Source organism: Melitaea cinxia, chromosome 20 (genome assembly GCF_905220565.1).
Source record: "Melitaea cinxia chromosome 20, ilMelCinx1.1, whole genome shotgun sequence".
Taxonomy (NCBI): Eukaryota; Metazoa; Arthropoda; class Insecta; order Lepidoptera; family Nymphalidae; genus Melitaea; species Melitaea cinxia.
Window position 1 is genome coordinate 7,590,494 of NC_059413.1, and position 27,269 is coordinate 7,617,762.

General features: G+C 31.5%; 3 protein-coding genes across 5 annotated transcripts in view; all 3 read right to left on the minus strand.

Moving 5' to 3' along the window:
* Nucleotides 1-5,578, minus strand: part of LOC123663321 (serine/threonine-protein phosphatase alpha-2 isoform) — an 85,783-nt gene extending 80,205 nt beyond the window's left edge. The window contains exons 1-2 of one of the 3 annotated variants that reach the window (XM_045598012.1): nucleotides 5,346-5,578; nucleotides 5,059-5,190 (exon numbers count right to left, since the gene is read on the minus strand). In XM_045598012.1, the coding sequence (XP_045453968.1) occupies nucleotides 5,059-5,190; nucleotides 5,346-5,406 (193 nt within the window). In that variant the 5' untranslated portion in view covers nucleotides 5,407-5,578. Of the gene's footprint in view, nucleotides 1-5,058; nucleotides 5,272-5,345 lie in introns of those variants that run through there. The other 2 variants (XM_045598010.1, XM_045598011.1) reach the window with 2 other exon arrangements.
* Nucleotides 5,579-8,004: 2,426 nt separating this feature from the next.
* LOC123663320 (outer dynein arm-docking complex subunit 1-like) lies at nucleotides 8,005-18,586 on the minus strand. The gene is made up of 12 exons (XM_045598009.1): nucleotides 18,521-18,586; nucleotides 18,009-18,134; nucleotides 17,263-17,457; nucleotides 16,262-16,401; nucleotides 13,005-13,179; nucleotides 12,724-12,903; nucleotides 11,992-12,142; nucleotides 11,204-11,375; nucleotides 10,635-10,776; nucleotides 9,356-9,486; nucleotides 8,319-8,453; nucleotides 8,005-8,235 (listed from the first exon to the last, which is right to left on the minus strand). The coding sequence occupies exons 1-12, from the start codon at nucleotides 18,584-18,586 to the stop codon at nucleotides 8,199-8,201; spliced, it is 1,650 nt and encodes a 549-aa protein (XP_045453965.1). The 3' UTR covers nucleotides 8,005-8,198.
* A 4,031-nt stretch (nucleotides 18,587-22,617) lies between these two features.
* The window catches only part of LOC123663386 (bicaudal D-related protein homolog), a 121,915-nt gene continuing 117,263 nt past the window's right edge, over nucleotides 22,618-27,269 (minus strand). Inside the window, exons 7-9 of the mRNA XM_045598073.1 lie at nucleotides 24,627-24,779; nucleotides 24,175-24,279; nucleotides 22,618-23,759 (exon numbers count right to left, since the gene is read on the minus strand). Coding sequence (XP_045454029.1) covers nucleotides 23,628-23,759; nucleotides 24,175-24,279; nucleotides 24,627-24,779 — 390 coding nt within the window. The 3' untranslated portion in view covers nucleotides 22,618-23,627. The remainder of the gene's footprint in view (nucleotides 23,760-24,174; nucleotides 24,280-24,626; nucleotides 24,780-27,269) is intronic.

Sequence of the window (27,269 nt, forward strand, 5' to 3'; positions counted from 1 at the left end):
AACATCTTTATATAAACAAATTTATATTTCTTAAATATAAATAACCTGTTAGAAATTAGTTGCTCTTTGACTAGAATAGATAATTAAAAAAATACGTACTGATTTATTCATTACAATAGTAAAGTAAAATATTGAAATACAAAATAAAACGCCAATAAGAAATTTATTTACTTTATTTTCTAATAACTGTCCATACTTCCTAATGAATCGCAAGACTCTTCAGAGACGTGGATATTGAAACCTGGGAATTCTGATGCAGCATCCATGATTCCGTCAAGCTGCATCATTTTATCTTCTTCTTTTATGATATGTTCGACATTTTTTTTCCACGACACCGCACTTATTTGATTTAAGCCTTCTTTTAAAAGCTCCTTGACTTCTGCCATTTTGAAACTTTTATTATTTTTGCCTATATAACCTTTTACTTGTGCCCATATGACTTCTATCGGGTTTAACTCGCAATGGTAGGGCGGAAGACGTAAAACTATTATATTTTTGCGGGCTGCCATTTCGTCAATAACTTTTTTGTTATAATCATCTTTATTTATTTTTTTTAAAAGCTCAGCTTTTATTTCGTTTTCATCGTAATTAAAATCATTTTCTAACAACCACGCTTGTATGTCTGCCTTCCGCCAACTCATGTTAGGCACTTTGACAGCTAGTCTCGAGTGGTACGGTGCGTTGTCTAAAATTATTACTGACCCAGGTTCCACTTTATTTAAAATATTAGCAAACCACTTCTCATAATTATGTGCATCCATTTCGCCGTGGTAATCCCCACTATGTTTTTTGGCCTCAAAAATCCACTCTGCGTCTTTTAAAAATCTTTCTGCACTACCGATGTGTGCAATAATTAATCTTTTGCCTTTTTGTGGATTTTTAAGGCCAGTCGATAAACCATTTAAAAACGCCTGGCGGCTACTCGTTATACTTAGATCATTCCACACATAATTTGAAGTGTGCCCTTCATTTATCCACGTCTCGTCGGTATAATAAATTTTTCGGTTTTGCCTCCTAAAGCTTTTTATTTTTAATAAATAGTTTTTACGCCATATCATCAAATCCGGTCGATCCAATAGTATACTCTTTCGCGAGCGTTTCATATATTTAAAATTTAGTTTTTTCATTATTTGATATGTTGTCGACCGAGAAATTATTGTTAAGAATTATTTGTTAAAATCGATTAAAAGTATTGTTAAATCGAATTAATAAGAAAAAAGTCTAAAAAAAGTCTATAAAAGTGTATTTAGTAAAAAAACATTTAACTTTGGTGAAAAATAAACTATTTTAGAAACATTGTTATTGACTAAATAAAAAGCAAGCAATTAATTATATTAAATTCGATTATCGATTTAATCGATTTATTTGTTTATTGAAAATATTATTTATTATGGCAACCCTAAACAACAGACTTTTGCTTCATACATTCATTTGACTTCGATGTTGCTTTCATGGTGATATAGCAACCTACTGTAAGGTTTTCCGTCAACCGAGAATTCATCACTACTGCGACGTAAAATACACAGTAGGCATATTCATAAGTAGGAAAATATATTTTGTATTTATTTTATATGTAAACAATAAAGGTCAGGCAGAGAAGCCATAAAAAAATATTATTGCAACTGCATGGTTGGTCGACGGACAGTAGGTTGTTGTGCCCATGTCATGAAATTATTTGGTTTTTGGGCTGAAAAAGGTTTCAAGATTTTATAAATCTACCTGCCTAGTTTTTAGATAACATTCTGTTAACGTACGAATCCGATTAGTAAAACAAAAATAACAAAACAATGATTTTTTATTTCAGAAACCTTCTTGTAATTATCCACAAAAAAACAAAAAATGAAACACCTGGATACAAAACTATATTATTTTTCTAATTCATACTTGTTAGTACTACTAACTTAATATATAATTATTATTCTCAGTGACTGTCCACTCGGGGCCGAAACCCCCATACAAAGTGGACAGTCCCCTATATATTGCGTTTACGTGATATGGTCGGTAAAAAAAAAGCCAAAAATAAAATTTACAACAAAATAAAGGGGCCGCCTGTGTTTAAAAAAAGTCGACCCTATTAATATTATTGTCACATTATTTGTAATTTACTATGAATAAAAAACCTTGCGCCGGCGGCACACTCTCTCTAACATCTAAAAAAAGGACTAATAACATTGTACTCCACGAAGCTTTCATTGGGTAATCTTAAGTCTCATCCTAAAGTCTCAAAATTTTTTCCTGTGAACTACAGTAAACGTTTATGCCGTTGCTATGTGGTATACTTTAATATTATATGGGATAGCATTAAAAATGTTCAGGATGAAATTGATATTCAGAAATATTCATAATATAAAATAAAACCTTTACAATGAACACTTTACCATAAATGATTGACATTTGCAATATTTTGTAAGCATTTTTTTTTGTGCGCTCAACATAAAAAAAAGAAGAAAAAAAAAAACAATTAATAACAAAATACAAATAAATAACAAATCGCTTTACTGTAATATTATTTAACAAGTTATAATTCGTGAAATTTTAAAATATAGTTAAAGAACATGGCCTATTTTATCGCTCATGCTGTTCATTCACTTATACTCATTCACTTCTAAAAATATTATGACCACATCCCTATTTGCCTTATAAAAAAAGATATTGAAATGTCATATTCGAAAATATTAGTTATCTGTACTCTCGGAATTCGTATTTTGTAGTTTTTATGTGTTTAAAATGATAAATTGATATTTGTTTTTAGTGAAATAAATAGTAAATGGAGTTTTACAAATGTCCGTAAGCTAATATGTTGTGAAAGTGAGTGATAAATGCGGAAAAAACGTGAATTACGATTGACAGCGGTTTGTTTACCAATTAGGACTCTTCCAAAAAAACAAGATATATATACAAATATATAGGTTTCAATTGAAATATCATTAAATAATTGTTTTCTTGCAAACAAAAAAAAAAACTAACTTAAATTACATTGACAAGTAATTAAGGAACAACATAGGAAGATGGAAAATTTAATTAATTGTCAAGTAAATACACTTTATTGTAGATAACTCAAAAAGTGCTTGTCAGATCTCAATCAAATTTAAATGGGACCATATGACAAGTAGCTGCTTTCGATTAAGAAAATCGGTGCACTCAGTAAAAAGTTATGGAGGTATAATGTGGGTCTATGAACAGTAGCCAAAGCATAGAATACAATAACTAACTAAGCAAATAAGCATTATTAGAGATAACTCAAGAAGTATATCATTTCAATAAATTAATAATAAATTCTTTTATTTTAGCCAAATATTTACAAATTTCTTCAGCATACAGATATCAGAAACATGTGCATTACCGTTAACATATATTTATACATCAGATATAGGCAATAAGCTTACAATACATTTATTACATTGGCATTTATTATGGGAACATAACAATAGTCAATGACAGACAAACTATAGAACAACTCGTCATTGTAAACAATTTTTATAAATTGCAGGTAATTGTGAATACATGGTCACAAGGTCTGCTTTTCCTACTTTCCTAATTTATCTTTTAATTGCTTATTTTAACTATCCAATAATATATCTGTACACTGTATAGGAAAGTCCTATATCTTAGGCAGGTACTTGTCAGATCTCAATTAAATTTTTATGGTACTGCATGACAAGCACCGCTTTTCGATAAAAAAAAAAAAGAATCACTGAAAACCGTCCACCTTGTGAAAAGTTATGACATACATTAAAAAAAAATAGTTAAATGATAACCTCCTCCTTTTTTAGAAGTTGTTTATAAACACCCAAATATAAACAATCATTGTTATTACATTAGCCCAACAAATGTTGCAACAAAATTTTACATAAACATGTTTTAAATTATTAATCTTGATCTTACAGTTTTTAAATAACATGACAGCAGAGACAGAGAGCAATGATCTTGTGAACTAAATAATAACATTACAAACTTTAGAGGACTTTTATAACTGTATACAAAACTGGAACAATGAATATATTGTTTTTATGAACAAATAAATTTAAAACTCATTCTACAATTATTTTACATAATTGAAATAGTAGTAATATAAAATACTGATGATGCAATTTGTCTTAAAGTGGTGTTATTATAATTTATTGTACACCACATACGAACCATTTAATACAACATTGTAAAGTAAAAAGCATAATGTACAATGAGGCAGCCTTATCACTCTGTAGCAATTTCTTCTAGGCAAAAGTATGTATGTGTGTATGAGAGAATATATGTAAGTATTATTATTTTTTAAGCAATTTCTGATACACCAATAAGTAAAAAATGAGTACCTGAATGTATACTACAGGTTTTAAATCGATATAAACAAGTGTCAATGAAATGTATTTATGCAAGGAGCTTCTGAACAACTGCAGCAAATTAACCATAATATATAGGATAATTCTTTTTTGTGTTCATTGTGGTGAGAACAGTTTATATAATAAAAAAAAATGTCTTCACATAAAAGGTAAGACTGAAATTCGCCGGATTCACCAGACTAGTAGTATAAAGGTAAAATTTTCTTCTAACTTGAAAGCTTAAGAGTATATGTAAAAGGTAGTGTGAAAAGTACCCGAACTTAATGCACCAACTAAATTATTAATTAATTACCGTTATTTCATAATACAAAATGTAGGACAGAATTTATTTTGTATTATTTCATTTAATCATTTAGTTTGTTTCCGCTGTTTATAATTATTATTATGAACAATTGTTAATGAATAAATAAAACGGTTTAAATAATTTGAACTACTTTACATATTTTTTAAACAAGTATTTAAAGTGTAAAATATTACATTACAATGAGAAAATAATCATTTATAAAAATAGTTTCAAATAAAATCAGTAGACATTAAATATCAACATTTTTTATATTATTTGTGGGTATTTAAAAAAAAAACTCGTTTTCACTTAGATCAGAAAGAAGAATACCAAGCACAGAGTAGAAAAAAGAATTTGAAAGTTAAAATAACTTAGAAAGTTAGAAAGCGTATATCTAAAATGTTTTTTTTTTTTGTAAATAAATACAAGACAACTTACCACAAATTTTTAATGGTGCTTCTAACTCAAGTAATATGGGTTGTGACAGAAATATTTCTCTTGATTTCAAGCATAGCCCTTTAATCTCAATTTCCGTTAACTGTACATTCATGCCAGGCTTCTCGCCTCGCACTGAAAACAACCAAATATAAACATTTCACAATCACTTATTTGCCATTATTCACTCACTTAATTTTTTACCACAAAATAAGAAATAGCTCGAACAAGAATCACTAAAAACGACCCACGAACACTTTATTGTTATACTTTACAATATTAGCTTTTACCTTTTAATAATTTTTTTATTACGTTATCGATGTTTAACTCGTCTGTATCTCTGTCTGCCATCGGATATAATGTTTGTGCACGAAATATGACTAAATAGATTAAGAAATAGAAAAAGGATTGTTAAGATTTTTGCCGATTGTGAAAGGTACAACCTATTTCAGTCCTCGGCTTAAATGAAATTCAATGGCGGAGAGTTCGAGACATCACTCACACAAGTATCACGAAACACATCATCAGTGTTCCCAACGTTAAAATTTTGTTGGCGATTATAGACAATATTTACATAATATTATGGTTTCAGAATTCAAAAAATACATTTAAGAATATAAAATCATATTTATTTTATTCCTAATAGTTATGAGAAATATAACATTAAGAATAAGAATTTTTACTTTACCCTTTCGGACCTGTTGGTATGTATACGTCCCATACTTCAGATGACCGTTGGGACATAGAATCCCATGGATATGTAACTGAGGACTGAGGCTCCTTTACTTTATAAATGGGACTTTACATCCCATATCGTGAATAGATCTTCACTTAGATCTTTACTTTCACTTTCTTTAGTTTTTGTCTGGCAACATTATTTTTTAGTCTGCGGTAATTTATAAAGGTCACGGAAAAGACGTTACACTTTTGATGAAAGATTTAAGTGGTTTCAACGCTGTTTTCAGGTAAGTTTTTATCTATTACGTTCTGTAAACCAACTTATTTATGTTAACGATATTTTCTTTGCGAAACATTGGGATTTTGATAAATAATTGTGGTTTTGGGACACTGGATCCCATCAGTCTTTTTTAAACTTACTTAACCTTAGATTGAAGATTTCTTTGCATCATACTGATTTACAATTTCTATGCAATTTTGCTTTTTATTGCTTTTACGTTACTACTTGATACTGCTTTTCGCTGCTTCTGCATAATTGTTTACTTGTTTCAGAATGTCATCAAAACGCAAAATTTAAAAAAAATCGCCGAGAGACGATGAAATTAGTAAATTCCTGGATGATAATGATGACGATGAGACCTCTTTCGATGAGTCTGTTGGTAGTGATGACTTATGTGTTCCACCATAAGACTCACATGATATCACTTTCACATGTATTGATAGTTATGCTTTGTTTGAACTACAAGACCCACTAATGCAAGAAGACGCTACCCATCCAAACCGATAATAGGAAACGTTGCATTTCATGCACAAAAAACAAAAAAGATAGGCGCACTTACACCAAATGTAGTGCGTGTAATAGTTTTTTTTATGTAAAAACTGTTTTATATCTTTTCACCTTTCTTGATGCCCATTTCTTCTCTCAGTATTTAGCTCTCTGGTCCCGTTTTTTTTTTTAATTTATATAATTTTTTATTGGCTTAAAATACTAAGCTGACATTTTTTTTAAAATTACATTCAAAAAAATAGTCAAAATAACATTGTTTTATTTATAAAATTCAATTTATAATATTTTCAAAAAAATGTATGGAACCTATTCAAATACAATAGGTTTCAAGATTGATGGGACATATTGTCCTATGGTTAAAAGTCTAGATTTCAGCCATTCGAAACAGTCAAGATAGTTTTTATAGTAATCTTATTTCAATATAAGTATTTTACAACGTTGGCAACAAGCTTGGCAAAAAAAAGAGTATGACGCGGTGGCATCGGGAACTAAAAATATATACATGTGGTAATACTAAGGTACTTGTCAATTGCTAGTACATGTCAACCATGGAGCATAGAGAAATATGCTCCATGATGTCAACAGTGCGCTCATGCCAATGATTAAAGAAAAATTTAGTCCCAAAACCGTTTTTATGACAGACGAACTACCGGAACTATCTTTAGAAATGCAGTCTTAAAATGGCGTCATGTCTTCAAGGCGGAATTTGATGACGTCAAAAAAACTGGCAACGAAAAATTGAAACAATGAAATTATCTCTGTACTCATTTTAAAATGTAAATTACTACATATTAGAATGAAACAGATATACTTTTCTTATTGTGGTTAATATTAACATCGTATAAGTATAGGAAAAGTTGTATATGCAATTAACTTCTTATCCACTTCATATTTTATCTATGGCTCATGCACGGTCTTCTACTCATTTCTTGTAACAGCTACAGTAGCTCGAAGTAAGTCGCCTTATTGGTTGCGCTTTTCTTTTCAATTTACTACCGCCAGAGACATGACGAAAGATGGGTGTGCTGTGCAACGAGGACAGAATAGCATTCTGTCTCTTTTTCTATCAGACGTAACGCAGTTATGTTTTAAAATATAACCAATTACAATGAAACGTCACTCAACCGGCGTGCACAGTGCGCACCGCTCTACGTGACCGCACCCATCGATAGCAGTGACGTACAGCGGCGTTGACGCGAACGAAAAGTTAATCTCTCACCATTGAAATTGGGCTCCGTTGCAAGACTTGTATATAAGACCGTGCGCTCGTGCAAATGTGAACTTATTTATTGAAATAAAAAATTAATTAAAAACTTAGTTAAAACGTGTTGTTAGAGTTTCCATTTAATTATGTATATTGTAATACATACATACCTCACACCTTATTTCACATAGGCAGAGACAACAGATTTTCACAATATTGAATAATGTACCTCTTATTCGATTTCGGCAATAAGGCTTTAATTAATAATAAATAACAAAAATTAATAATCTAAAGTAATTATTAGGTATTAAAACCGAATATCTAATGGTAAAAATTACAAGTATCAAACAGTGTCGAGACGTAGTATTTCGGGTTCCCAACGATAAGATATAGGCGACCTCATTTATTTAACACTCTTTTTTACCAAGCTGTAATTGGGCTTCCTGGGTAAAAAAAAAGGTTTTGACAAATATTTTATTCTTTCTTTGATCCTCTGTACGGATGACGTTTACTGAAACAAAGAAAAAAACAATAAAAAAAAACATTACAATTTAAAGTTAAAGTTTTTTTTTGTATAAATAAAACAAAACTTACGCTGGTATTGTTAAAGTATAAATGCCAAACTTAGTATTAACGTCTTCCAAACGAAATATACTTTGAACATATTCTTTATCAGCTGGAATTGCTGGTGTCTCAAATACCAAATTCATAATATAGTCTTCAACGCAACTAAAAATAGACAAATGCTACAAATAATATTTTTTTGAAAATAATGAATGCTTAATAAACTTTTAATAGGTATTTATTCTACTCTATGCATAACACGGCTGTTTCATATTTGTGCCTGCTGTTTAGTAGCTACATAAGGAAATTGAAAAGGAATGTATGGATGAAGATAATTAAGAGTAGAGTGCAATTACATGATGTAAAAGTAAGAAAATTATTTCATTATTAATTACACAAAAATTGTTGTTTTGAAAATTTTATGCACCAACAAAAAGTTAACATAATATGACAAATTAAAAGAAAAAACAATTAACGCTTCCTTATAAAACTATTTAGACTATAACGATCAATGGCTTTTGTTTATTTTAGAGTGACTAGAACTCTAGAGGAATATTGGTTATATACATATATAGTAATACGTTTTATTTTTGTGTTACCCACACATTGAGAAATTCTAAATTTTTTTTTTAATTTCATATCAAAATAATATAGGACTTACTATAGACGGTGGCACGGTCACTTAGACCGAGTATAAAATCATCATATCAAAAATTTCGATCTAGCGGTACATCGTTCCATAGCTTAATTGGCTAAAGCACCGACACCGTGTCGGAGATGCAGGTTCGATCCCCGCTAGAACGGTTAATTTTTGATATGATATTAAAAAAATGTTTAGATATCGTAATAATCAATAAGAACGTGACACGTCTTAAAAATGACTACGTATGTTTCATTTATTAGTGTGACTTCACATTTTAAGGGCTTGTTTCAGCAGTTGTGGATAACGCTATGTAACGGAAAACGATACAAATAGACTTTGAAATGTATAAATTTAAAAGTAATAGATTTATACTTTTAAATTTATACATCTTTTAACGAAATTGAATATGATATGTATAACTTACTAAGCACATGGTTGGTAGGGAACCAATTTTTCAATTCGGTTAGGACGGAGATTTTCTACGTAAGGGTCGGCAACAAGTTTAGTGGTTTCTTGAGCTGGACCTTTTCGAGTTTTGGGAGTAGGTGCTGGAGGCTTACAAAACATATTAGTTGTATTAAGAGGGTATCTTTATAGGGTACAATAACATTATCTACAAAAGTTCGTTTCGTTCGTTCGTTTTATTTAACAAAAAATAATACCAATATATTATATTTTATCTGAAACACAACTACATATTTCAACTGAAAAAAGTGTGTTTACTTATATACGCACGGAAGAAGTTTTAATTCATTGACTAGCTAACTTTAGGGTGTCGGTTTTTTTCGTGAGGATGTGCGCGCTCATCTTAAAAATTTACTGTCATAATTTTTCCCTAACACGCCAAAAGAAGTAATAGAGAACTTCAAAAAAGAATAAACACTTATGTGTTACTCAAAATCTAACGTGCGTCGTGTCAATAAAAAAGCTGAACGGTTGCGATTTTCACATATCTATAATATAAAAATGAGTCGCTGAATGTGTTGCTAAGCGCAAAACTCGAGAACGGTTGGACCGATTTCGCTAATTCTTTTTTTAAAATATTCCTTGAAGTACGAGGATGGTTCTTACAGAGAGAAAAATTCTAAAAAAAAAAAAATTTAAATTTCCTGAAAAAGTCTAAAAACAACACTTTTCTATACTCCCATACAAAAGATTTGTGATAACACTTAAAAGTCAATTTGAACTTTAATACCATACGATAAAGTTTGTGTTAGGCGATACGAAGTTCGCCGGGTCAGCTAGTTTTATATATAATTTTACCGTATTCGGGTTAGGTTATTCTTTTTCCTTTTTAAATTTAAGAGCCGGTTTCACCGGTTGTGGATAACGCTATGAACTGACGGATGACGATATCCAACAGATAAAAGTTTTTGATGTTTTATTATTTTTCACCATCGAATTCCACTAGATATTTCTATTCGCAATTTTTTTTATTAAAAATTTATAATTAAAAAATCTTTAGTTTTTTAATGCAGATGGAACAGGTTCTAATGGCCTATTCTACCTCCTGCTGTTAAAGTGTAGTGTAAGTAAACTTATTTGTAGGATAAACTTTATCCACTACTTTATGAAACAGGTCCTAAGTATTTTATGCTTCTATCTTCAAACTAAAAACTGCCGACTTCCAATGAAAGGATAAAGGAATAACTGAGGGATTAAAAGTTTCCTTTTAGTTAACCTCTACGTTTCTAGTTTATTACCTTCACAGCTCCGTATACAATTTCAACGAGACTCTTAACATCTGCCTCTAAAATCCTCAGAAATTTTCGCACGTTCCACTTTGTTACTTCCTTATGGTTACCCAATAGACCTAACAGCGGCGTAACGTCACATCTGGCCAATCTAATATAGATGATATCAGATTAAGGAATTTAAAAAAAAATTGGATAGATTTTACACATCATATTCTTAAGAATTATTTTAAAAATAATAATTTTTTTGTCTGATAATGTTATTTTAATTATGTAAGTTGTTTTAATTTCAATACGAATTAGCGCGTTTGATTCCTGGCATCAGTTTAGTGTTTCCCTAGTGGAAACTAAGTACTCGCTTTGGAACATTCCGTTTTCTTCACTTAAATGTAGCCTATTACATTCACAGTTATAACGTAGCAATCTCTCGGTTAAAGAATTTAATTAATACAAACGTTTAAAAATACGAAGTTAGAAATCTCTCATCTTTATAACGTTAACGACAAAAAATCCTTTTTAGAAAAAACTATTTTAAATGAGTATTTTATGCTGTGAGGTTTTACTTTCGGGTAGGTCACCTTACAAGATCATCTATGCCTTTTAACACTTTCAGAATGGTAGCATCAGCGTTATTACTGAGATCGTTAACGTTTTGGGTTTTTTGTATCTTCTTCTCGAGTTCCACATTCAGCTCCGCTAATTTTTTGTCTTGTATTTCTTCTCGAGCTTCGTTTATATCGCGTTGGTCAACTTCAAAGAAATAATAGATATTTGTTTAAAACTGTGCTACGTGCTTACATTTACTTTTATTTTTTTTAGACTTATTCTCTTATTGAGTTCGTTAACTGTTCAGTTTTGGCTATTGTATTTTGATTTTCAAAACACCTCTAATAAAATCTAAGGACCAATTGTAATTTATATACCTCAGTATAATTGTTCTACGACGCTGATTCATTGCGGTTATGCGGATATATTCCCTACTATGAGTAATGATCGCTATCAGGTGTATATGATAGCAATCGGTAACGATAGCTTAATCTGCTATCCGAGGTACGGTGGGGAGACCCACAAGGACAAACCGGAAAGAAATGTTTGTTCGAATATAAATATCCATCCCGAGCGGAAATCGAACCCGCAAATCGCCGGTGTTTAAGCGCGTACATGGTGCACGCACAACTATACCAGCGGTTGTTTTGCTAATTTTTGACTAATTGCTCATTGCCATGCGTTTAACAGTTCACGTTACATATTTGTGAAGAAACAAATGTAGTTTTATACCAACTACAATCCACAAGCATACGAAATTTCTGATCAAATATTTATTTTACAAATATTTAGAACCTATGATAAGTAATAAATGTCGTACTTATTTTCTGTCTTAAAATCTCAAGTTCTCTTCTTAGGATAATAGACTCTTGCAGGACTTCACAAAGTAGGACGAATATTGAGAAGTTCTGTATTTCAGTGGCTTTAAAATGATTAATGATAGTAGTTACTCTGTCCGAGCCAGCGTAATTCTAAAAGAGGCAGTAAGGTTTTAGTATTTTTTAACAAGTTATCAAAGTTACTCTGACCAAGTTGGCAGAGTTGATCATATGCACGTAGAAATTTTGTAAATGCTTAATTTTTTTTAACGCTCTTTCAAAATCATATCGTGCATGAAAAAGAAAACAATATCTTGTAACTAACTGACTGCAAGTAGTGTTGTATATTATATATTAAGCTTTGATTTTTAGATAAAAGGGAACACAGTTTTCAGCAGAGCGATATTTAGAGGGTTAACTAAAGACCACTTAAATATACTTATAGTTCTAAGTGATATGGTTCTGACTCAGAAATAATAATTAGCACATAAGTACGCATTAGGAATATAAGCACCACATTTTAAAAATCTTGTTTTTCAAGGTAATTCTTGCGTCCGTAATAAGTACTAGGAGAAATAAAATTGATTTCTGTTAGAAAACATGTTTTGTTCTAACGTTGAAACATTTTTCATCTATTTCGTTGATTATATTAATAGATGAAAATAATAATATATGTTCAAAGACAGGTATTATAATGTAAAATAAGACATATTTCTAAATAACAATACACATACAAATATCTCGTCCAACAAAGCGTCATGTTTCGCGATCTCTTGTTCACAACGTTGTATCTCTTCCTGCCGTTTTATCTCTTCCTTTTCGTCGGCTTCACAAATTCTTCTGGAACCTTTAACTCTGAGAAATTCTTCTAATTTTGCTAGATGATTTAACTCTCCTTCAAATGATTGCATTTCCTACAAAGTTTGTAGATACATATTTAAAATAAGAATAAGAAATATACTACACCGATAAGAAAGTACCACAAAGAAAGTACACTAATAAGAAAGTACCACACCGATATGTCTCGATTTAGTTGAAAGAGCCCTTTCCACTTTAAGGCCTCTAGCTTCCTGCAACATTCATCTCTATCGCCGAATGCATTTGCCGCTATTTCGAAGATATCCATCAGATATTCCTTGCCCTTCACTAACTTACCTATAGTGCGGTTCCACTGAATGTTAAAATCGTTTCTGTAACAATGATTTTCCGATCATTCGATATATTAATTCTACATCATAATAAGGATTACACCAAATTGAATTTTTCGATTTTGTTATTGATCTTGTTATTAAATAAAATAGATAAGCTAAAGCTTAGTAAAAACTTCTCAAAGAATTTTATATAGATAGAGGTACGCGCTTCAGCCTGTAATATCCCACTACTGGGCATAGGCCTCTTTTCCCATGTAGGAGAAGGATCAGAGCCTAATCCACCACGCTGCTCCAATACGGATGGATGGCGGATATGTTCCCTACTGTGAGTAACGATCGCTATCAGGTGTACATGATAACAACCGGGACCGACGGCTTAACGTGCTCTCCGAGGCACGGTGGGGAGACCCACAAGGACTACACAAACACCCAGACCACGGCTAACATCTGTATAGCCAATACAAATGTTTGTCAAGTGCGGGGATCGAACTCGCATCCGCCAGCGCAAAAGGTACAATCCATGACTGTGACCGTTGCGCCAACGCGGCGTCATCATCAGATATAGGTAACAAGTGCAAAATATGGCTATAATTTTTTTAAGGTGGTTACATAAAGAAAGAACTCTTTATAAAATGACTATTTTTATACTTGGTACACATCGCCCTAAAAAGCAAACATTACTTTGTGATGTCGAAAATGTACCGTTAGAATTTTATCATTAGAGTAATTAGGGGTAACCGTGCGCAGTGGGTAAGCGAGCGCACTGTGTATATCTCCGGAATGAGGTGCGCGGGAGGGGTGGTTTGTTTGAGTGAAAGAAAGACACCGTAGCGGCCAACTAATTGTGACATGACATTGCACCGCATGACGTTTTATTCACTTCTGATGCGTTTTTAACTAAATTTATTAGTTTCATTGGTAATTTTTGGCATTTTGGAAACTCGTGTTGCGTCTAAGTTTTGAATCCAGTAAAGGTAAGTCATATTTTGCTTGATAATAAGCATATTGTAGTAGATTTGTGAAAAATAATATTCAGGTTATGTTCGCTGCCTGAACCTGTATCAACATTTATTTGTATTATGACTTCCTGGGGAAAGTGTGCGCGGGTAAGTGTGCGCACGCGTACAGTTACCCGTGACTTCTTAAATTTTTAGATGGCATAATTCCTTATATGATTTACAGATAAAATTCTAATTACACCTCTTGAAGGTGCTTATGTATTTTGATTTCTTTATGTTACAGTGTTGATCATCATGCCGCGAACATATACTAGGAAAAAAACCTGAACTAGCACTAGTGACAGAACAACAACTTGCTAGGGCTAAACAACTTATTCGAAATGGAAAAAGTAAACGAGATGCTGCTACCGCCATAGGCATAAGTAAATCCTGCACAAGAGGCTTAAACTGGATGAACCCGCAAATTCAATGGATCATTTTATGCCAACATTCGATAATGAACAAGAGGAAGAGTTTGTCGTTCATTGTAAGAAAATGGATGAAATATTTTTTGGACTCACCATAATTGGTTTATGGAGATTGGTATATGATTATGCATCTGTGAATAATATCGATAACAGATTTGATCATTCTTCAAAAACAGCAGGGCGTGACTGGGTTGCATGTTTTTTAAAACGTCACGCTGAACTAGTCATCCGACAATCTGCAGTAACTAGTCTGTCTCGAGCTATGGGGGCTATATATTAATAAAGTTCAAGTTGACCGATTCTATAAACACTTAGAAGAATTGTATGAGAAATACAAATTTCAGCCGTCGCATATTCAATGTACATTAGACTGGTATGAGCACAGTGCCAAAGAAAACTCACAATAGTCTGCTGCATGAGAATTAATGGCCAATATATCCCACCATTATTATTATATTCTAAGATTCCACAATGCTTGAGGACAAAAGTTTTTGAGCAATGCGTCCTGCCTGTGTTAACATACGGAGCCGAGACGTGGACACTGACGAAGGGACTGGTCCACAAGTTTAAAGTCGCTCAAGTGCCATGGAACGGGCTATGCTTGGGGTCTCTCTCAAAGACAGGATTAGAAATGAGAACGAAACTAACCGAAAATGCAGTGTGGGACGTCCTCCGGCCCGTTGGACCGATGATCTACGTAAGATTGCCGGTGTAGGCTGGATGAAGATTGCGGAAGACCAGGATGTGTGGCGCGAACTTGGGGAGGCCTATGTCCAGCAGTGGACTGCGATAGGCTGAAGTGAAGATATCCTACCAGCATTTATTTACCCTCAGAAAAGACCCCGTGATGATTTAGCGGACGGAGGCTCATCACAAAGTATTTGCATGGTGTCTGACAGTTAACTTTGTGATTGAGATAAATATGATTGAGCTCGAAAAAATATACTAAGTTAAATTACCTTTGTGACTTAAAAGGAAGACTGAATTAATAATAGGTTCTTCCTGACAGTATTGTCCCCAAAATAATATTTTTGTAGTTGTTTGTGTTTTTACTGAAGAATGCGTTTACTTACCCCATACGCGTTCACTTACCCCATAATGATGCGTACAGTTACCCGCAATATGGGTCAAGTGAACGCATTCCGATTTTTTCTCTTTAATTGTTTGTTGCATAAAGATTTACTTTAAATTTGTTTAATTTTTAATTTCCATTTATAGACTAATAAATGCTCTTTTCAAGGATAAACTTTGTATTTCTTTAGCTTTAATATTTAAGACACAGTATCGTATGAAAGGCAAAAGTGCGCACAGTTGCCCCGAATGACTCTACATCTTTTGGTAATAATAAGATATCCTAGCTTCAAGATCATAAGTACCATTAATTGCTTTTTTGAAAGAGAAATACCCTTTCAATATCAGTAGCGTTACTCAGTGGTACCCTAAACTCGATGATGATAATTATGGTAATAATAAAAATAAATTAATTGATGTCGGTTAGATGACGACCTTTTATATCCGCAAATGTTGTGGGTCAAAGGAATGACGAATTCGAATTCCAATGAAGTTTTTAAATATAGTTATTTTTGCCCTTACGAAAATCGCCTACTTTAACCAAGGAGTTATACTCGTCACCAGTTGAAGTTTCAGCAAGGTATATTTTACTGTATTACTTGATTATGTAAGGGTGTAAGGAACCTCTCAACAAGAAGTCTGTCAATCTCCTCCCGAACTCTCTTGTTATCAGTATTAACGAGACAAAATCGTTTCGTTGCTAGGTCCAGACGATTCTCCATTCGGCGTAGGCGATTGCTAGCGTTTTCTATCATAGCCAATTCCTAGGTAATTACAAATTAATTTAACAGAGATAATGAAAAATTTAAAAAAAAAACACATCCTTAACTTTCACACACGGTCGTCTATTCTTAAGGTACCTACCTAACTTAATGCCTGTGTTTTAGGTAACAGTTGACTGCAGTTACATTTTTTTTTATAAAAATACAAACGCATATAGGTAAATAATACGCATATTACACAAATACTTGGGACAGAAATCGAATTCGCAACCCCCGGAGCAGAAATATGGAGCAAAAAGCAGGGCTAGTCTTGTAGTCTATAATAGTTTAAAAATAATATTTATAAAACATAGGTTTTTGAAGCAGTTTCTATGACAAAATATACAGGTGAATACTATTAAAAGTGTAATCTGTCCGAGATTAATATATCGTGTAAAATTTCTTTTTAAACTATTCCTGGTTTTTAATTGATGATCGTTTTTAAAAGCTTGAAAAAAGTCAAATTTTATTGGAAGAATATTTTGTGATACTCGATACATTCGTCAAAACCTCGACTTCCCTTAGGATTTTTAACCAAAAGAATGGTTACTCATTAAATTAATCACGTTACTAAAATTTATATGAATAAGCGTCAGGCCTTAATTGCAACCCAACTACAAACATGGGTTGTTAATATACAATTCATAAAAACTAAAATACAATGATATGATATAATTACGATAAATAGCTGATGCAATTATTTTTAGTTCAGGTACATTACAGATTTTTTTAACGTTTTAAATTTTGTAAGCTTTGCTAACATATTTCAAACTTTATTCTTCCATTAGTTAATTTAAAAAAAAAGTTATAAATAAGAATTTTAGAAATATATAAAAAAAACAATATATATTAATAAATATCTACGTCAGCCTCAGTGGGAACTTTCTTGAGTAACTCGACAAGCTGCTTCTGAGCTAAATAATTCAAACAGTCTAATTCAGTTTGTTGCGCCCTCTCGTCTCTTAGTTCGCTTTCCAAGTGCTCGTATTCGACGATAGATTTCCGAGTACCACTTTTGTTCAAGTTATCGCGAAGAGCGTGCTGTCCTTTCTTTGCTAACTGAATAAAGAAAAAAAAAAGCTTTAGGTTTCACATCTCTCTATGATATTTAGGCCATAAGTACTAAGTATTTATTTTTCTTTTGTGAGCTATGATTTTTATTTTATTTTATTTATTTGATGTAACTAGATCAGCAAACAAGCGTACGGCTACCGTAGTTTTAGACGTCTGAAACACCAGAAGCATCGCGAGTGCGTTGCCGACCCTATCCCCAGGAGCTCTGGTCACCTTACTCACCAATAGGAACACAATACTGCTTAAAAACAGTGTTCTTTAGCTGTGTTCTTCTGTAAGGTCGACGTACTACCTCAGTCAGGATACTCCATATTTTGAGCAGGAAATTTACTGTTGTGGCCTAGCTCAGTTAATTTTTTATGCTGGATGTGCGTTTATTTGAAAATAAGTAAATATATGAATAGGAATGCAACCAATTTAAATAAGCAGAGGTCAGATTCTATATTTAAGTGCATTATTTATATATTATACAATTTTCCTACCCAGTAAATAAAATGTATACCACATTAGAGAAAACGAAGGATAATTAAACGAACATTGATACAAAGCAGAGTTTCTTTTAGTTCAGCAGCTAGGATGGACAACTGCTTCTCTTGTGGCGCTAGTTGCGGCACACCGCCAGCTCGTTTCTCCACGCTACACATGGGTGCCAGTTTTTGGAACTAGGATTAATCATTAAATATAAAATAAATAACATTTTAATTTATTAAGTTAAATTTAAGAATACATTATTTGTGTTAGGATTTACGTAGTTAGTTATTAATTGTTGTATTTTGAATTAAACAATATCGTTTTTTAGTTTTCTTTCTTAAATAAAGGGATTTCCTTATGAGATTAGATGACATCGGTTGTGTTACCCCACATTTATGTTTTATAATGAACAGTATTATTAACACAAAAATATTTTTTCAAATCGGTTTAATACAATAGTAAGTTCAAAAATCAGAAGTTAAGAAGAATCAGTAATTTCAGAAAGCAAACAAAATCAACTGTATATACATTATAATTATTGATATTGGTATAAGAACTATAAGACAATTTACTTTACCGTTCTTTGCACATTGCTGAGCTCAGCTTCAGGGTCTACGGTTTTCTGTTCTACTTGAGTCGGCATTTTTATTATAAATATGTAAAATATTTATAAAACACAACAATCAGTTTAACAAAACACAAAAAATCTCTTGTTTATGACAGAAGATTTTACATATGTTTTCTTTCTTTATTTTCTTTCTATATGACACAGCATTATCACCTTCTTGAATTATAGTTGATGACAATCTAGTTACGAGTGTCGGTAAGCTGTATTTTTAACCGACTTCCAAAAAAGGAGGAGGTTCTCAATTCGACTTTTTTTTTTTTTAATGTATGTTACATCAGAACTTTTCACCGGGTAGACCGATTTCGACAAATTTTGTTTTAATCGAAAGGTGGTGTGTGCCAATTGGTCCCATTTAAATTTATTTGAGATCTAACAACTACTTTACTTCGAGTTATATCTAATAATGTGTTTTTACTTGACGCTTTTTTCTTCGACCTACGTTGTATGATACCGCATAACTTTCTACTGGATGTACCGATTTTGATAATTCTTTTTTTGTTGGAAAGGGGATATCCCTAGTTTGGTACCGTGAAACCAGGATCTGATGATGGGATCCCAAAGAAATCGAGGGAAACTCTCGAAAATCTGCAATAACTTTTTACTGGGTTTTGATAATTTTTAATTTAATCGAAAGCTGATGTTTATCATGTGGTCACATAAATTTTATCAAGATCTGACAACTACTTTTTGAGTTGTCTTTGATAACGCGTAGTTACTTGACTATTTTTTCGTCGATCTACGTTGTATTACTCGTCGATGAAATTGAAGTCGGTTTTTTTTCGTTTGTGAGCAAACACAATTATATTACTTCTATTGAGGTGAGAATTGATTTATTTTATCATTAATTACTTTCTATGTTGTTTTCTTCTTTAGATAACCATAGACAAAATTAAAATAAACATCATAGAATACATTGAATAACGTCAACTATAGTTGTAATTTTTATGTACTTGTTCTTTTATACCTATAATTATATCCAAAAATTGGCTTTGTATTACCAAGTATCAAAGTTTTCAAGTTTCTGTTTCTATTGTTGATATTTTTTTCATGGGAAAATGTTTATTTACTAAGAAAAAAAAAATGTATATTAGTAAACATATTTCGATATTAATTAAACTAATAATCCAATGTGAGAAATAATTTATACAGCTCCCAAATATCATATCAATTTAAAGGTTTAACTGAGTCTAACTGAGGTAGGGCACAGCAGGAATTTCCTGCTCAAAATATGGAGCAGCCCGACTGGGGTAGTACCTCGACCTTACAGAAGATCACAGCAAAATAATACTGTTTTCAAGCAGTCTTGTGTTCCTGTTGGTGAGTAAGGTGACCAGAGCTCCTGGGGGGATTGGGGATTGGGTCGGTAACGCGCATGCGATGCTTCTGCTTCTGGTGTTGCAGGCGTCTATAAGCTACGGTAATCGCTTACCATCAGGTGAGCCGTACGCTTGTTTGCCGACCTAGTGACATAAAAAAAAAAAGGTTTTTTTTTTAATAAAAGCAATAAATTTAAATTCTCATTTATTTTATTAATAATTTCACATAATTATTTGTAATGTAAATACAACTAGTCATTAGATCTAAAATTAAGTTACAATATTTAAGTACTTATGTGAGATGCCTATATTAGATGGATCATGTATGTTAGTACTTCAATGAAGGTTTTAAAATTTTCACTAATAAAAATGAAATGCTTAATTTTCCACAGTAGACTGTAAGAGATACGTTGTCGGTTACTAATACAAAAAAGACAATACAACTGGAATGTATAAAGATAATACGCAGTAAAAATTAAATTTGTGCTTAAAACATAATAAACATTACTTTTTAATTGATAAAAGTTATGTTACGGATAAACAAAAGTTCAGACCCTATCATGGGATTGTAGGGTAAAATTCGAATTAAAAATATAATAGATCAATATATTTACATTTCTTCAGTCTCAAAATAAAAATAATTTCTCACTTTAAAATGCATTATATTAACATGTTTAATTTTTTAAAGTAATGTGTTATAGTTTAATCTCATTTTGTCGCGCGGTTATATGTGTACGTTTGCGTGTAAATACATATTATATATTACAATACTTTGTCTTACATATTCTTATTGCTTTGTTGTATGGGTACATTTAATAAAACTTGAAATTTTAATACAGATGTTTTTTTTTAAATTTAGAAAAACTAGAAATTGACATATTAAACACGTATACACAAAAAAGCTTTTGACTGTATGTACCCCTTGACAAACTAATGATTTTTCATCATTCAAACTTGACGTACACATTACACCGCACGCTAAGCTTTATTAAAACATTAATTAAGTACAATGTTCTGTTTCTTAATACACGTGTATGAGTTAGATGTAACTCTTACAAATAAAAAGAACCTTTTAAATCATCTATGTGTATACAATCAAACAATCTTTTATAATCGCACACATACATTTTTGCGATCGCAAAAACAGAGCGATATATAGATTGTCTCATTACACACGCACAGATATGCGCGCACACATACACAAATCGGTATAAGAAACAAACAACGAAATATTTAAAATGCAATTTACAGTATATCAGTTCATAGTAGATTTTGTATGTGTGTCCTTGTGTGTATTTTGCAAGTAAGTTATAAGATGTACGTGTAAGAATGAGTAAGTTTCTTGCGTTTGGTCTGTGTGTGTTTCAATACATTTCTGTGGATTCATATATCTAGCGTTTACAAATATTTAGCACAGTGTCATATAAGAATACATTTTAAATTTTATAAATTCGCCACGGCATAATGCCATTCGTTACAAAAGTAATTATTATTAAATACTACTAATATACTGATATGTATTTGTAAATGACATAATATTGATATTTAAAAGTTGCAAGGATAAGCATTTAACAAGGCACATGTGTCTTCTGTAATGTAGAAAGAATTAAAATTATTTAAAATAATTTAAAGGCACTCATTAAGCCATTTTATTTTCGATTTTTAAGGTCTTTCCGTATATTTAGTATAGATATTATATTGATAAAAATTTTAAGCTTTTTTAAGGATTTGAATTTCTCAATCGAGAAATATAGTTTAAACAGTTTTAGTAATAAAAAATCCATTAAAGGCACTCGGAGAATAATTAAATACGTGTTGCAAAAATTTAATATATTATAATTATATTAATGATATTTTAATACTAAAATTGCAGCAGATCGTTACATTCTATATATTATTGTATATTAATTTATTGTTAATAATATGGCTATTAATTTTAATCCAGTGAACTATTACTATGTTCGCCTTTATTTTTAAGTGCACCAATAATTTCACTTCTAGTGATATATCTATATTAAAAAAGTGTTATTTACACAATCTTAAGCGATTTAAAGGTAGACTGGTTGTTCGTCGTAAATAAATACATTAAAAGTATTATTTAAGCATTGATGTTTTTTCTTGACCCAGTCTAGAAAAAAATAATAATTCTGTAATCTGACAATATTTATAACGCTTGTTCAATTAAATTATAGTCTGACACACGAAAGCTGAATCTTATTTAGTACTAGTTGCCCAGACTTTGTTCTGTCAAAAGTTTATAGTAAACATATTTTTTTTTAGTATTAAAACCTTCCGTGAGCCTTAAGGAACATAAAAAAAAAAAAATTAGCCGAATTGGTCGAGCCATTCTCGAATTATGCACTTAGCGACATTTCGTTTTTATTTATATATATTTGCTGACAACCAAATTGTGTACCAGAGGTCATTCAACTACAAATTATGAGTTGTAGTTTAGCAATCAATTAAAAACTTACGTATTTTACTTAAACAAAATTTTATATTTAGTTTTTTAATTGAATTAGGTCAGCGAAAAAGCGTACGGCTCCCCTAATGGTAAGTATATAGGTACTATAGCTTATAGACGCCTGAGACACCAGACGCTTTGCCAACCTCAAAAAATAATAACAAATTGTGCTAGTTTAGTCCAGAATAAAAGGAGATATTTTTATTCGCATGTTTTTACATTCAGCTTTTATGCACCAGACTATATAAGCACTAAAACAAGATATGTAGTTGTATTAAGTATATTGTCACATATGTTTTATCAATACGGACTAAAGATTCATTCTACTAATACAATAGTAAACGTATATAAATAGCAAAAAGCTAAGATTAATCTGTTCAATTATTTATACTATTTCATCTTGTTACAAATTGTTATTTCTCTTCTTATTAGTTCAAATTACAGTTTCATTGATAGCATTAAATCGGTTTTTAAATAATATTTTTCTTATCTTTCCGTATATATCATCTTGGCTTGTTACTTGATAATTATTTTCGTTAAAATACTATATTATTGACAAATATTATTATTAATGTAATTTTACTAATTGTTTCATTTTAACGTATATATTTTTATTCGAAGGCACTCATTATTGTATATGGTTGATGAATGTTACAAATGGGCGAATGGGGCGAAGTTACGATCTTAGGTTATATTCGTTTAGTGTGGTAATTTACATAATTCGTTTATCGAAGTATATTTCGAAATATAAAACTAGTTTTTGTGTACTCCTGGATTTCTCAGGTTTAACATCTGTTGTACCATATCCGCCCCTAAGTAATTACACAAAAAGGAATGACATATTTCTTAGATTTAAATGTATTTTTGTACGGAATGCCAAAAATCTAAGACGAATGCTTATCAGCAACTAGAGTGCGGTAATCTACGAATCTCATTACCTACATAAAACTCAGTAAAACATTAAAAATTACACGTACAGTTACTATAAACAATCTAATTAAGACACTAACTATCACTGCAAATGTGTAAACATCACACGGTTTTAAAAATAAAATTATACTATATCCTAAAAACGCGGCAACGTCTATTGCGTTTCGTAACATGATGGCGGCCGCGAGGATAACAGATGATAAATTATTTTTGTACAACGGTATAAAAACGGTCAACGCAGCTGGTACGATGTGAACGTCGTGATGTTTGATAATAAATAGATATAGAATGGTGGCGGTGTTTTTGTTTATGGCTTGAGAGAGTACCAAGAGTTGGGTACAGCAGATCACCGTTGAAAAAATCCGAGGATGCGAGAGGTCCGCGTGGGAGCGGGCGCGGGCTCGGGCCGCTTGCGGCGCTTCTCCTGCGACGTCAGCTTGTGCTTCATCTGCTCGTCGATGAGCTCCTGCATGTCCATCTGGAACCGGCGACGCGCATTTTATATTACTTATAATACAATTTTGACTGAATCGACTGCAGAACAATGGAAGAGATTAGTCTTAATTCCTCCCCAAAAATTTCAAATATCACATTTGAGGGCAATCTCAAATAGACATATTAAGCGAATCTCTTTTGATGAAGGAATGCATTTGAATGAATAGACTGACAACAGATATAATCCTATGACTCTTGTCGGCAAAAAATAATAGGTTTTTGTTACAATTTTTTTATGATAATCAAACTGGTAATTCGAATCGGTATGGTAATTACATTTTTATTAATCTTATTATAAATAACTAATATCAACCCAAATTTGCAACCACACAAGTTACAACAATATTTATAACATTAGTAGAGTATAAGATTTCATATTTTAATTCTTAATTTCGTACCTGCCACTGTTCCAGTTGCTGCCCAAGATCGATCTTCTGTCTTACAGCTTCATACAGTTGGCTGTTGGCCTGCATCAGTTCGACTCTGGTCTTAGCTAAGGCCACCTGAAAATAATTTAATGCAATTTAGTTTAAATGCACGACAAATAATGTTGAATTCTGCTCCATTTTCATTATTATTAAATTTTACCATAATTAGCCATAGGTTTATTTGTTGAAATTGTTACACCATGTGCGGCATTACCGTGTTCTATAAAGACATAGTTAGGTAGAAAAATATGTCTTGTACTAGGACATAACAAAAGATAATTTTATAAATAAACATAATATGGCCAGGAATACTTTTTGGGAATACAAATTCAGATCTACTAATTTATTAGCTAAAAAAACATGTTTTTAGCTACTTTAATAGTATTTGTGAATTGGGCTTAATTTGGAGTATTTTCACTCACTTCAACGGCTTTTTTCCTCTCAATAGCTTCATCCCTCTCTTGCCTGGCCTTTGTTACGGCTTCGTCGTTCTGTAAGCTGTTGTAGTTCGCGTCATTGAGGAGTTTGTCTCTTTCTTCAGCGGCCGCGCGTAGTTCTACCTCTGCTACTGATAACTGAAATCATAAATATAAAATATACAACTAATATTAGATAAGTGTCAATAGTTTCAGGAGGAAATTAAGAATTACGCTATTCCAGTATGAATTATGTAAGACATATATCATCAGCATTTTTTATACCACTAAGATGGCTCAGAAACGTATAGTTCATCATATGGTAATCGTTCATCGTAGGAAAAAGTCATAATAAGCGTGATGCTGATTCTACCCCTACTGTCAACACAGAGCATTCGCAGTAACTCTAGCTGCCTAACTCAAAACGAATACACAATAAAGCGGTATCATTTGGCTGTGATTTGTCTAAGGTAAATTTCCTTCTCCAGTCGAGCTTGTCAGATTTTGCAGAAAATATTTTCTACTGTGTCCTACCTCAAATAAGATTGATAATTTTATTAATTATAAGAGAATTTTATCTCTAAACTAAAAAGATAATCACATAAATACAAAACACAATTACAGAATTTAATTACGACACAAAACTTTTACTTTTTATTACCTTGTGTACGTGTATAAAAAATAATTATATAGTGCAGAAGTTGGTTTATTAAAATTGTTGAGTCGTAGAAATTATATGCGCTGAATATTTTGTAGATACAATTCTTTATTTGCACTAAATATTATGTTAATATATTTTTGTTATTTAGTTAAATGTCAATATATATCAGTTATCAAGTTTCAAGCATAAGTCACAGTTATACGATACGAAAAGAATAATTGTGCTGCAAAACGAAAAAGTAATACAACGTAGGTAGACGAGGAAATAGTCAAGTAAATACGCATAATCAAAGATTACTCTAAAAGTTGTAAACAGATCTCGATGAAATTTAAATTTGACCACATGATAAACATCGGCCTTCGATTAAATTAAAAATCATCAAAATCGGTACATCCAGTACAAAGTTATGAGGATTTTCGAGGGTTTCCCTCGATTTCTCTGGGATCCTATCATCAGATCCTGGTTTCCTTATAATGGTAGTACACTTAGGATATCTCCTATCCAACAAAAAAAGAATTATCAAAATCGGTTCATAAACGACGAAATTATCTCCGAACATACATTAAAAAAAATATATATCTATATATACAGTCGAATTGAGTAACCTCCTCCTCTTTTGAAGTGGGTTAAAAAACCAGAAACAATAGCCTTCCATTTTAAACGCTTACTTTTTTCACTAGGTGCAAATTGTGTCAAATGGAATAAAGAAATCTCATTGAAAATGAACCATTTAGAAGGTTAATTTTTAATTAATACAAACATTTATAAATTCATGCGGATAGATTTAAGCGGAATAATAAACTAAAAAGATTCTAAGTTACTTTGTGTACTTCCGTTCTGAATATTAATAGACTGAAAATGATCTAGGTTTCAATTACTCCTAGAAAAAAATCACTTAAATAAAAATTGTCATTTTGGGACTGAGATGTTACAGTATTCAAAATTGTGAAATCAGAAAATATCATATTCAAAATACAGTTTGTTTAAAAAATATACTTAACAGGACATCTTATTTCAGTCATCTATAGAAAAAATATAATTGGAGTATCTGTTTGTAATAATAAAATAAACGCTTTGTACTAAATTCATATGTATGTTGTATGTATGTATACACGGTAAATATACCAAAATAATATTTTTTCACAATTTTTATCTGTCTGTCTGTCTGTTTGTTCCGGCAAATCTCTAAAACGGCTGGACCGACATTGATGTGACTTTTACTGGCAGATACAACTGATGTAATAAGGAGTAACATAGGTTACTTATATTTCGATATTTTTTTATTTCATAACTCTGCGAACTGAACAATAACTATTTTGTTAAATTCAACGCGGACGAAGTCGCGGTAACTGCTAGTAACAACCATATCTAATAAATAATCTTTGCGCAACAGCAATTCTAGAAGATTTAAATCATACTAACCGGTCCGGTTAAAAAGTATAATAGAAAACCCGTTCTTTAAAGTACATTATAGGCCATAAAATGTCAAGCTAAGACTTATCAACCGATCTGACCAGCGCCAGAACTGGATATAAGTGAAACTACGGCATCTATAAATAGCATAAGCCAATATTAAGCTTTATAATGAAAAATAAAGACCACCTAAGTTATAATACAAATTAATCGCTAAAAAAATATATTTAAATTACAAATATGCTAAGCAAAATCGTAATAAAGTGTTGAGTATAGAGTAGGGTCCATTTTTTAATGGAGTATCAGTAAACTCTTTCCATTTAATGCAAAAATGGTCTGGTGGAACGACCACTCACAAATGCCAGTTTTGGCGGTTGGTATCGTCACGATTTTTTTTTAATTTGTATTCAAAGCTTTTACAATGTTAGTTATTATTACAAATAGTTGCTTATAGTCGCAACTACGATAGAAGCTGAAACTAACATAAATTTTATTAAGTTAGACAGATATATGCATTTACAATTTTTTTATTTCATTTTTTTAATTGTGTTATTATTCTTTTCTGATTGGACTAG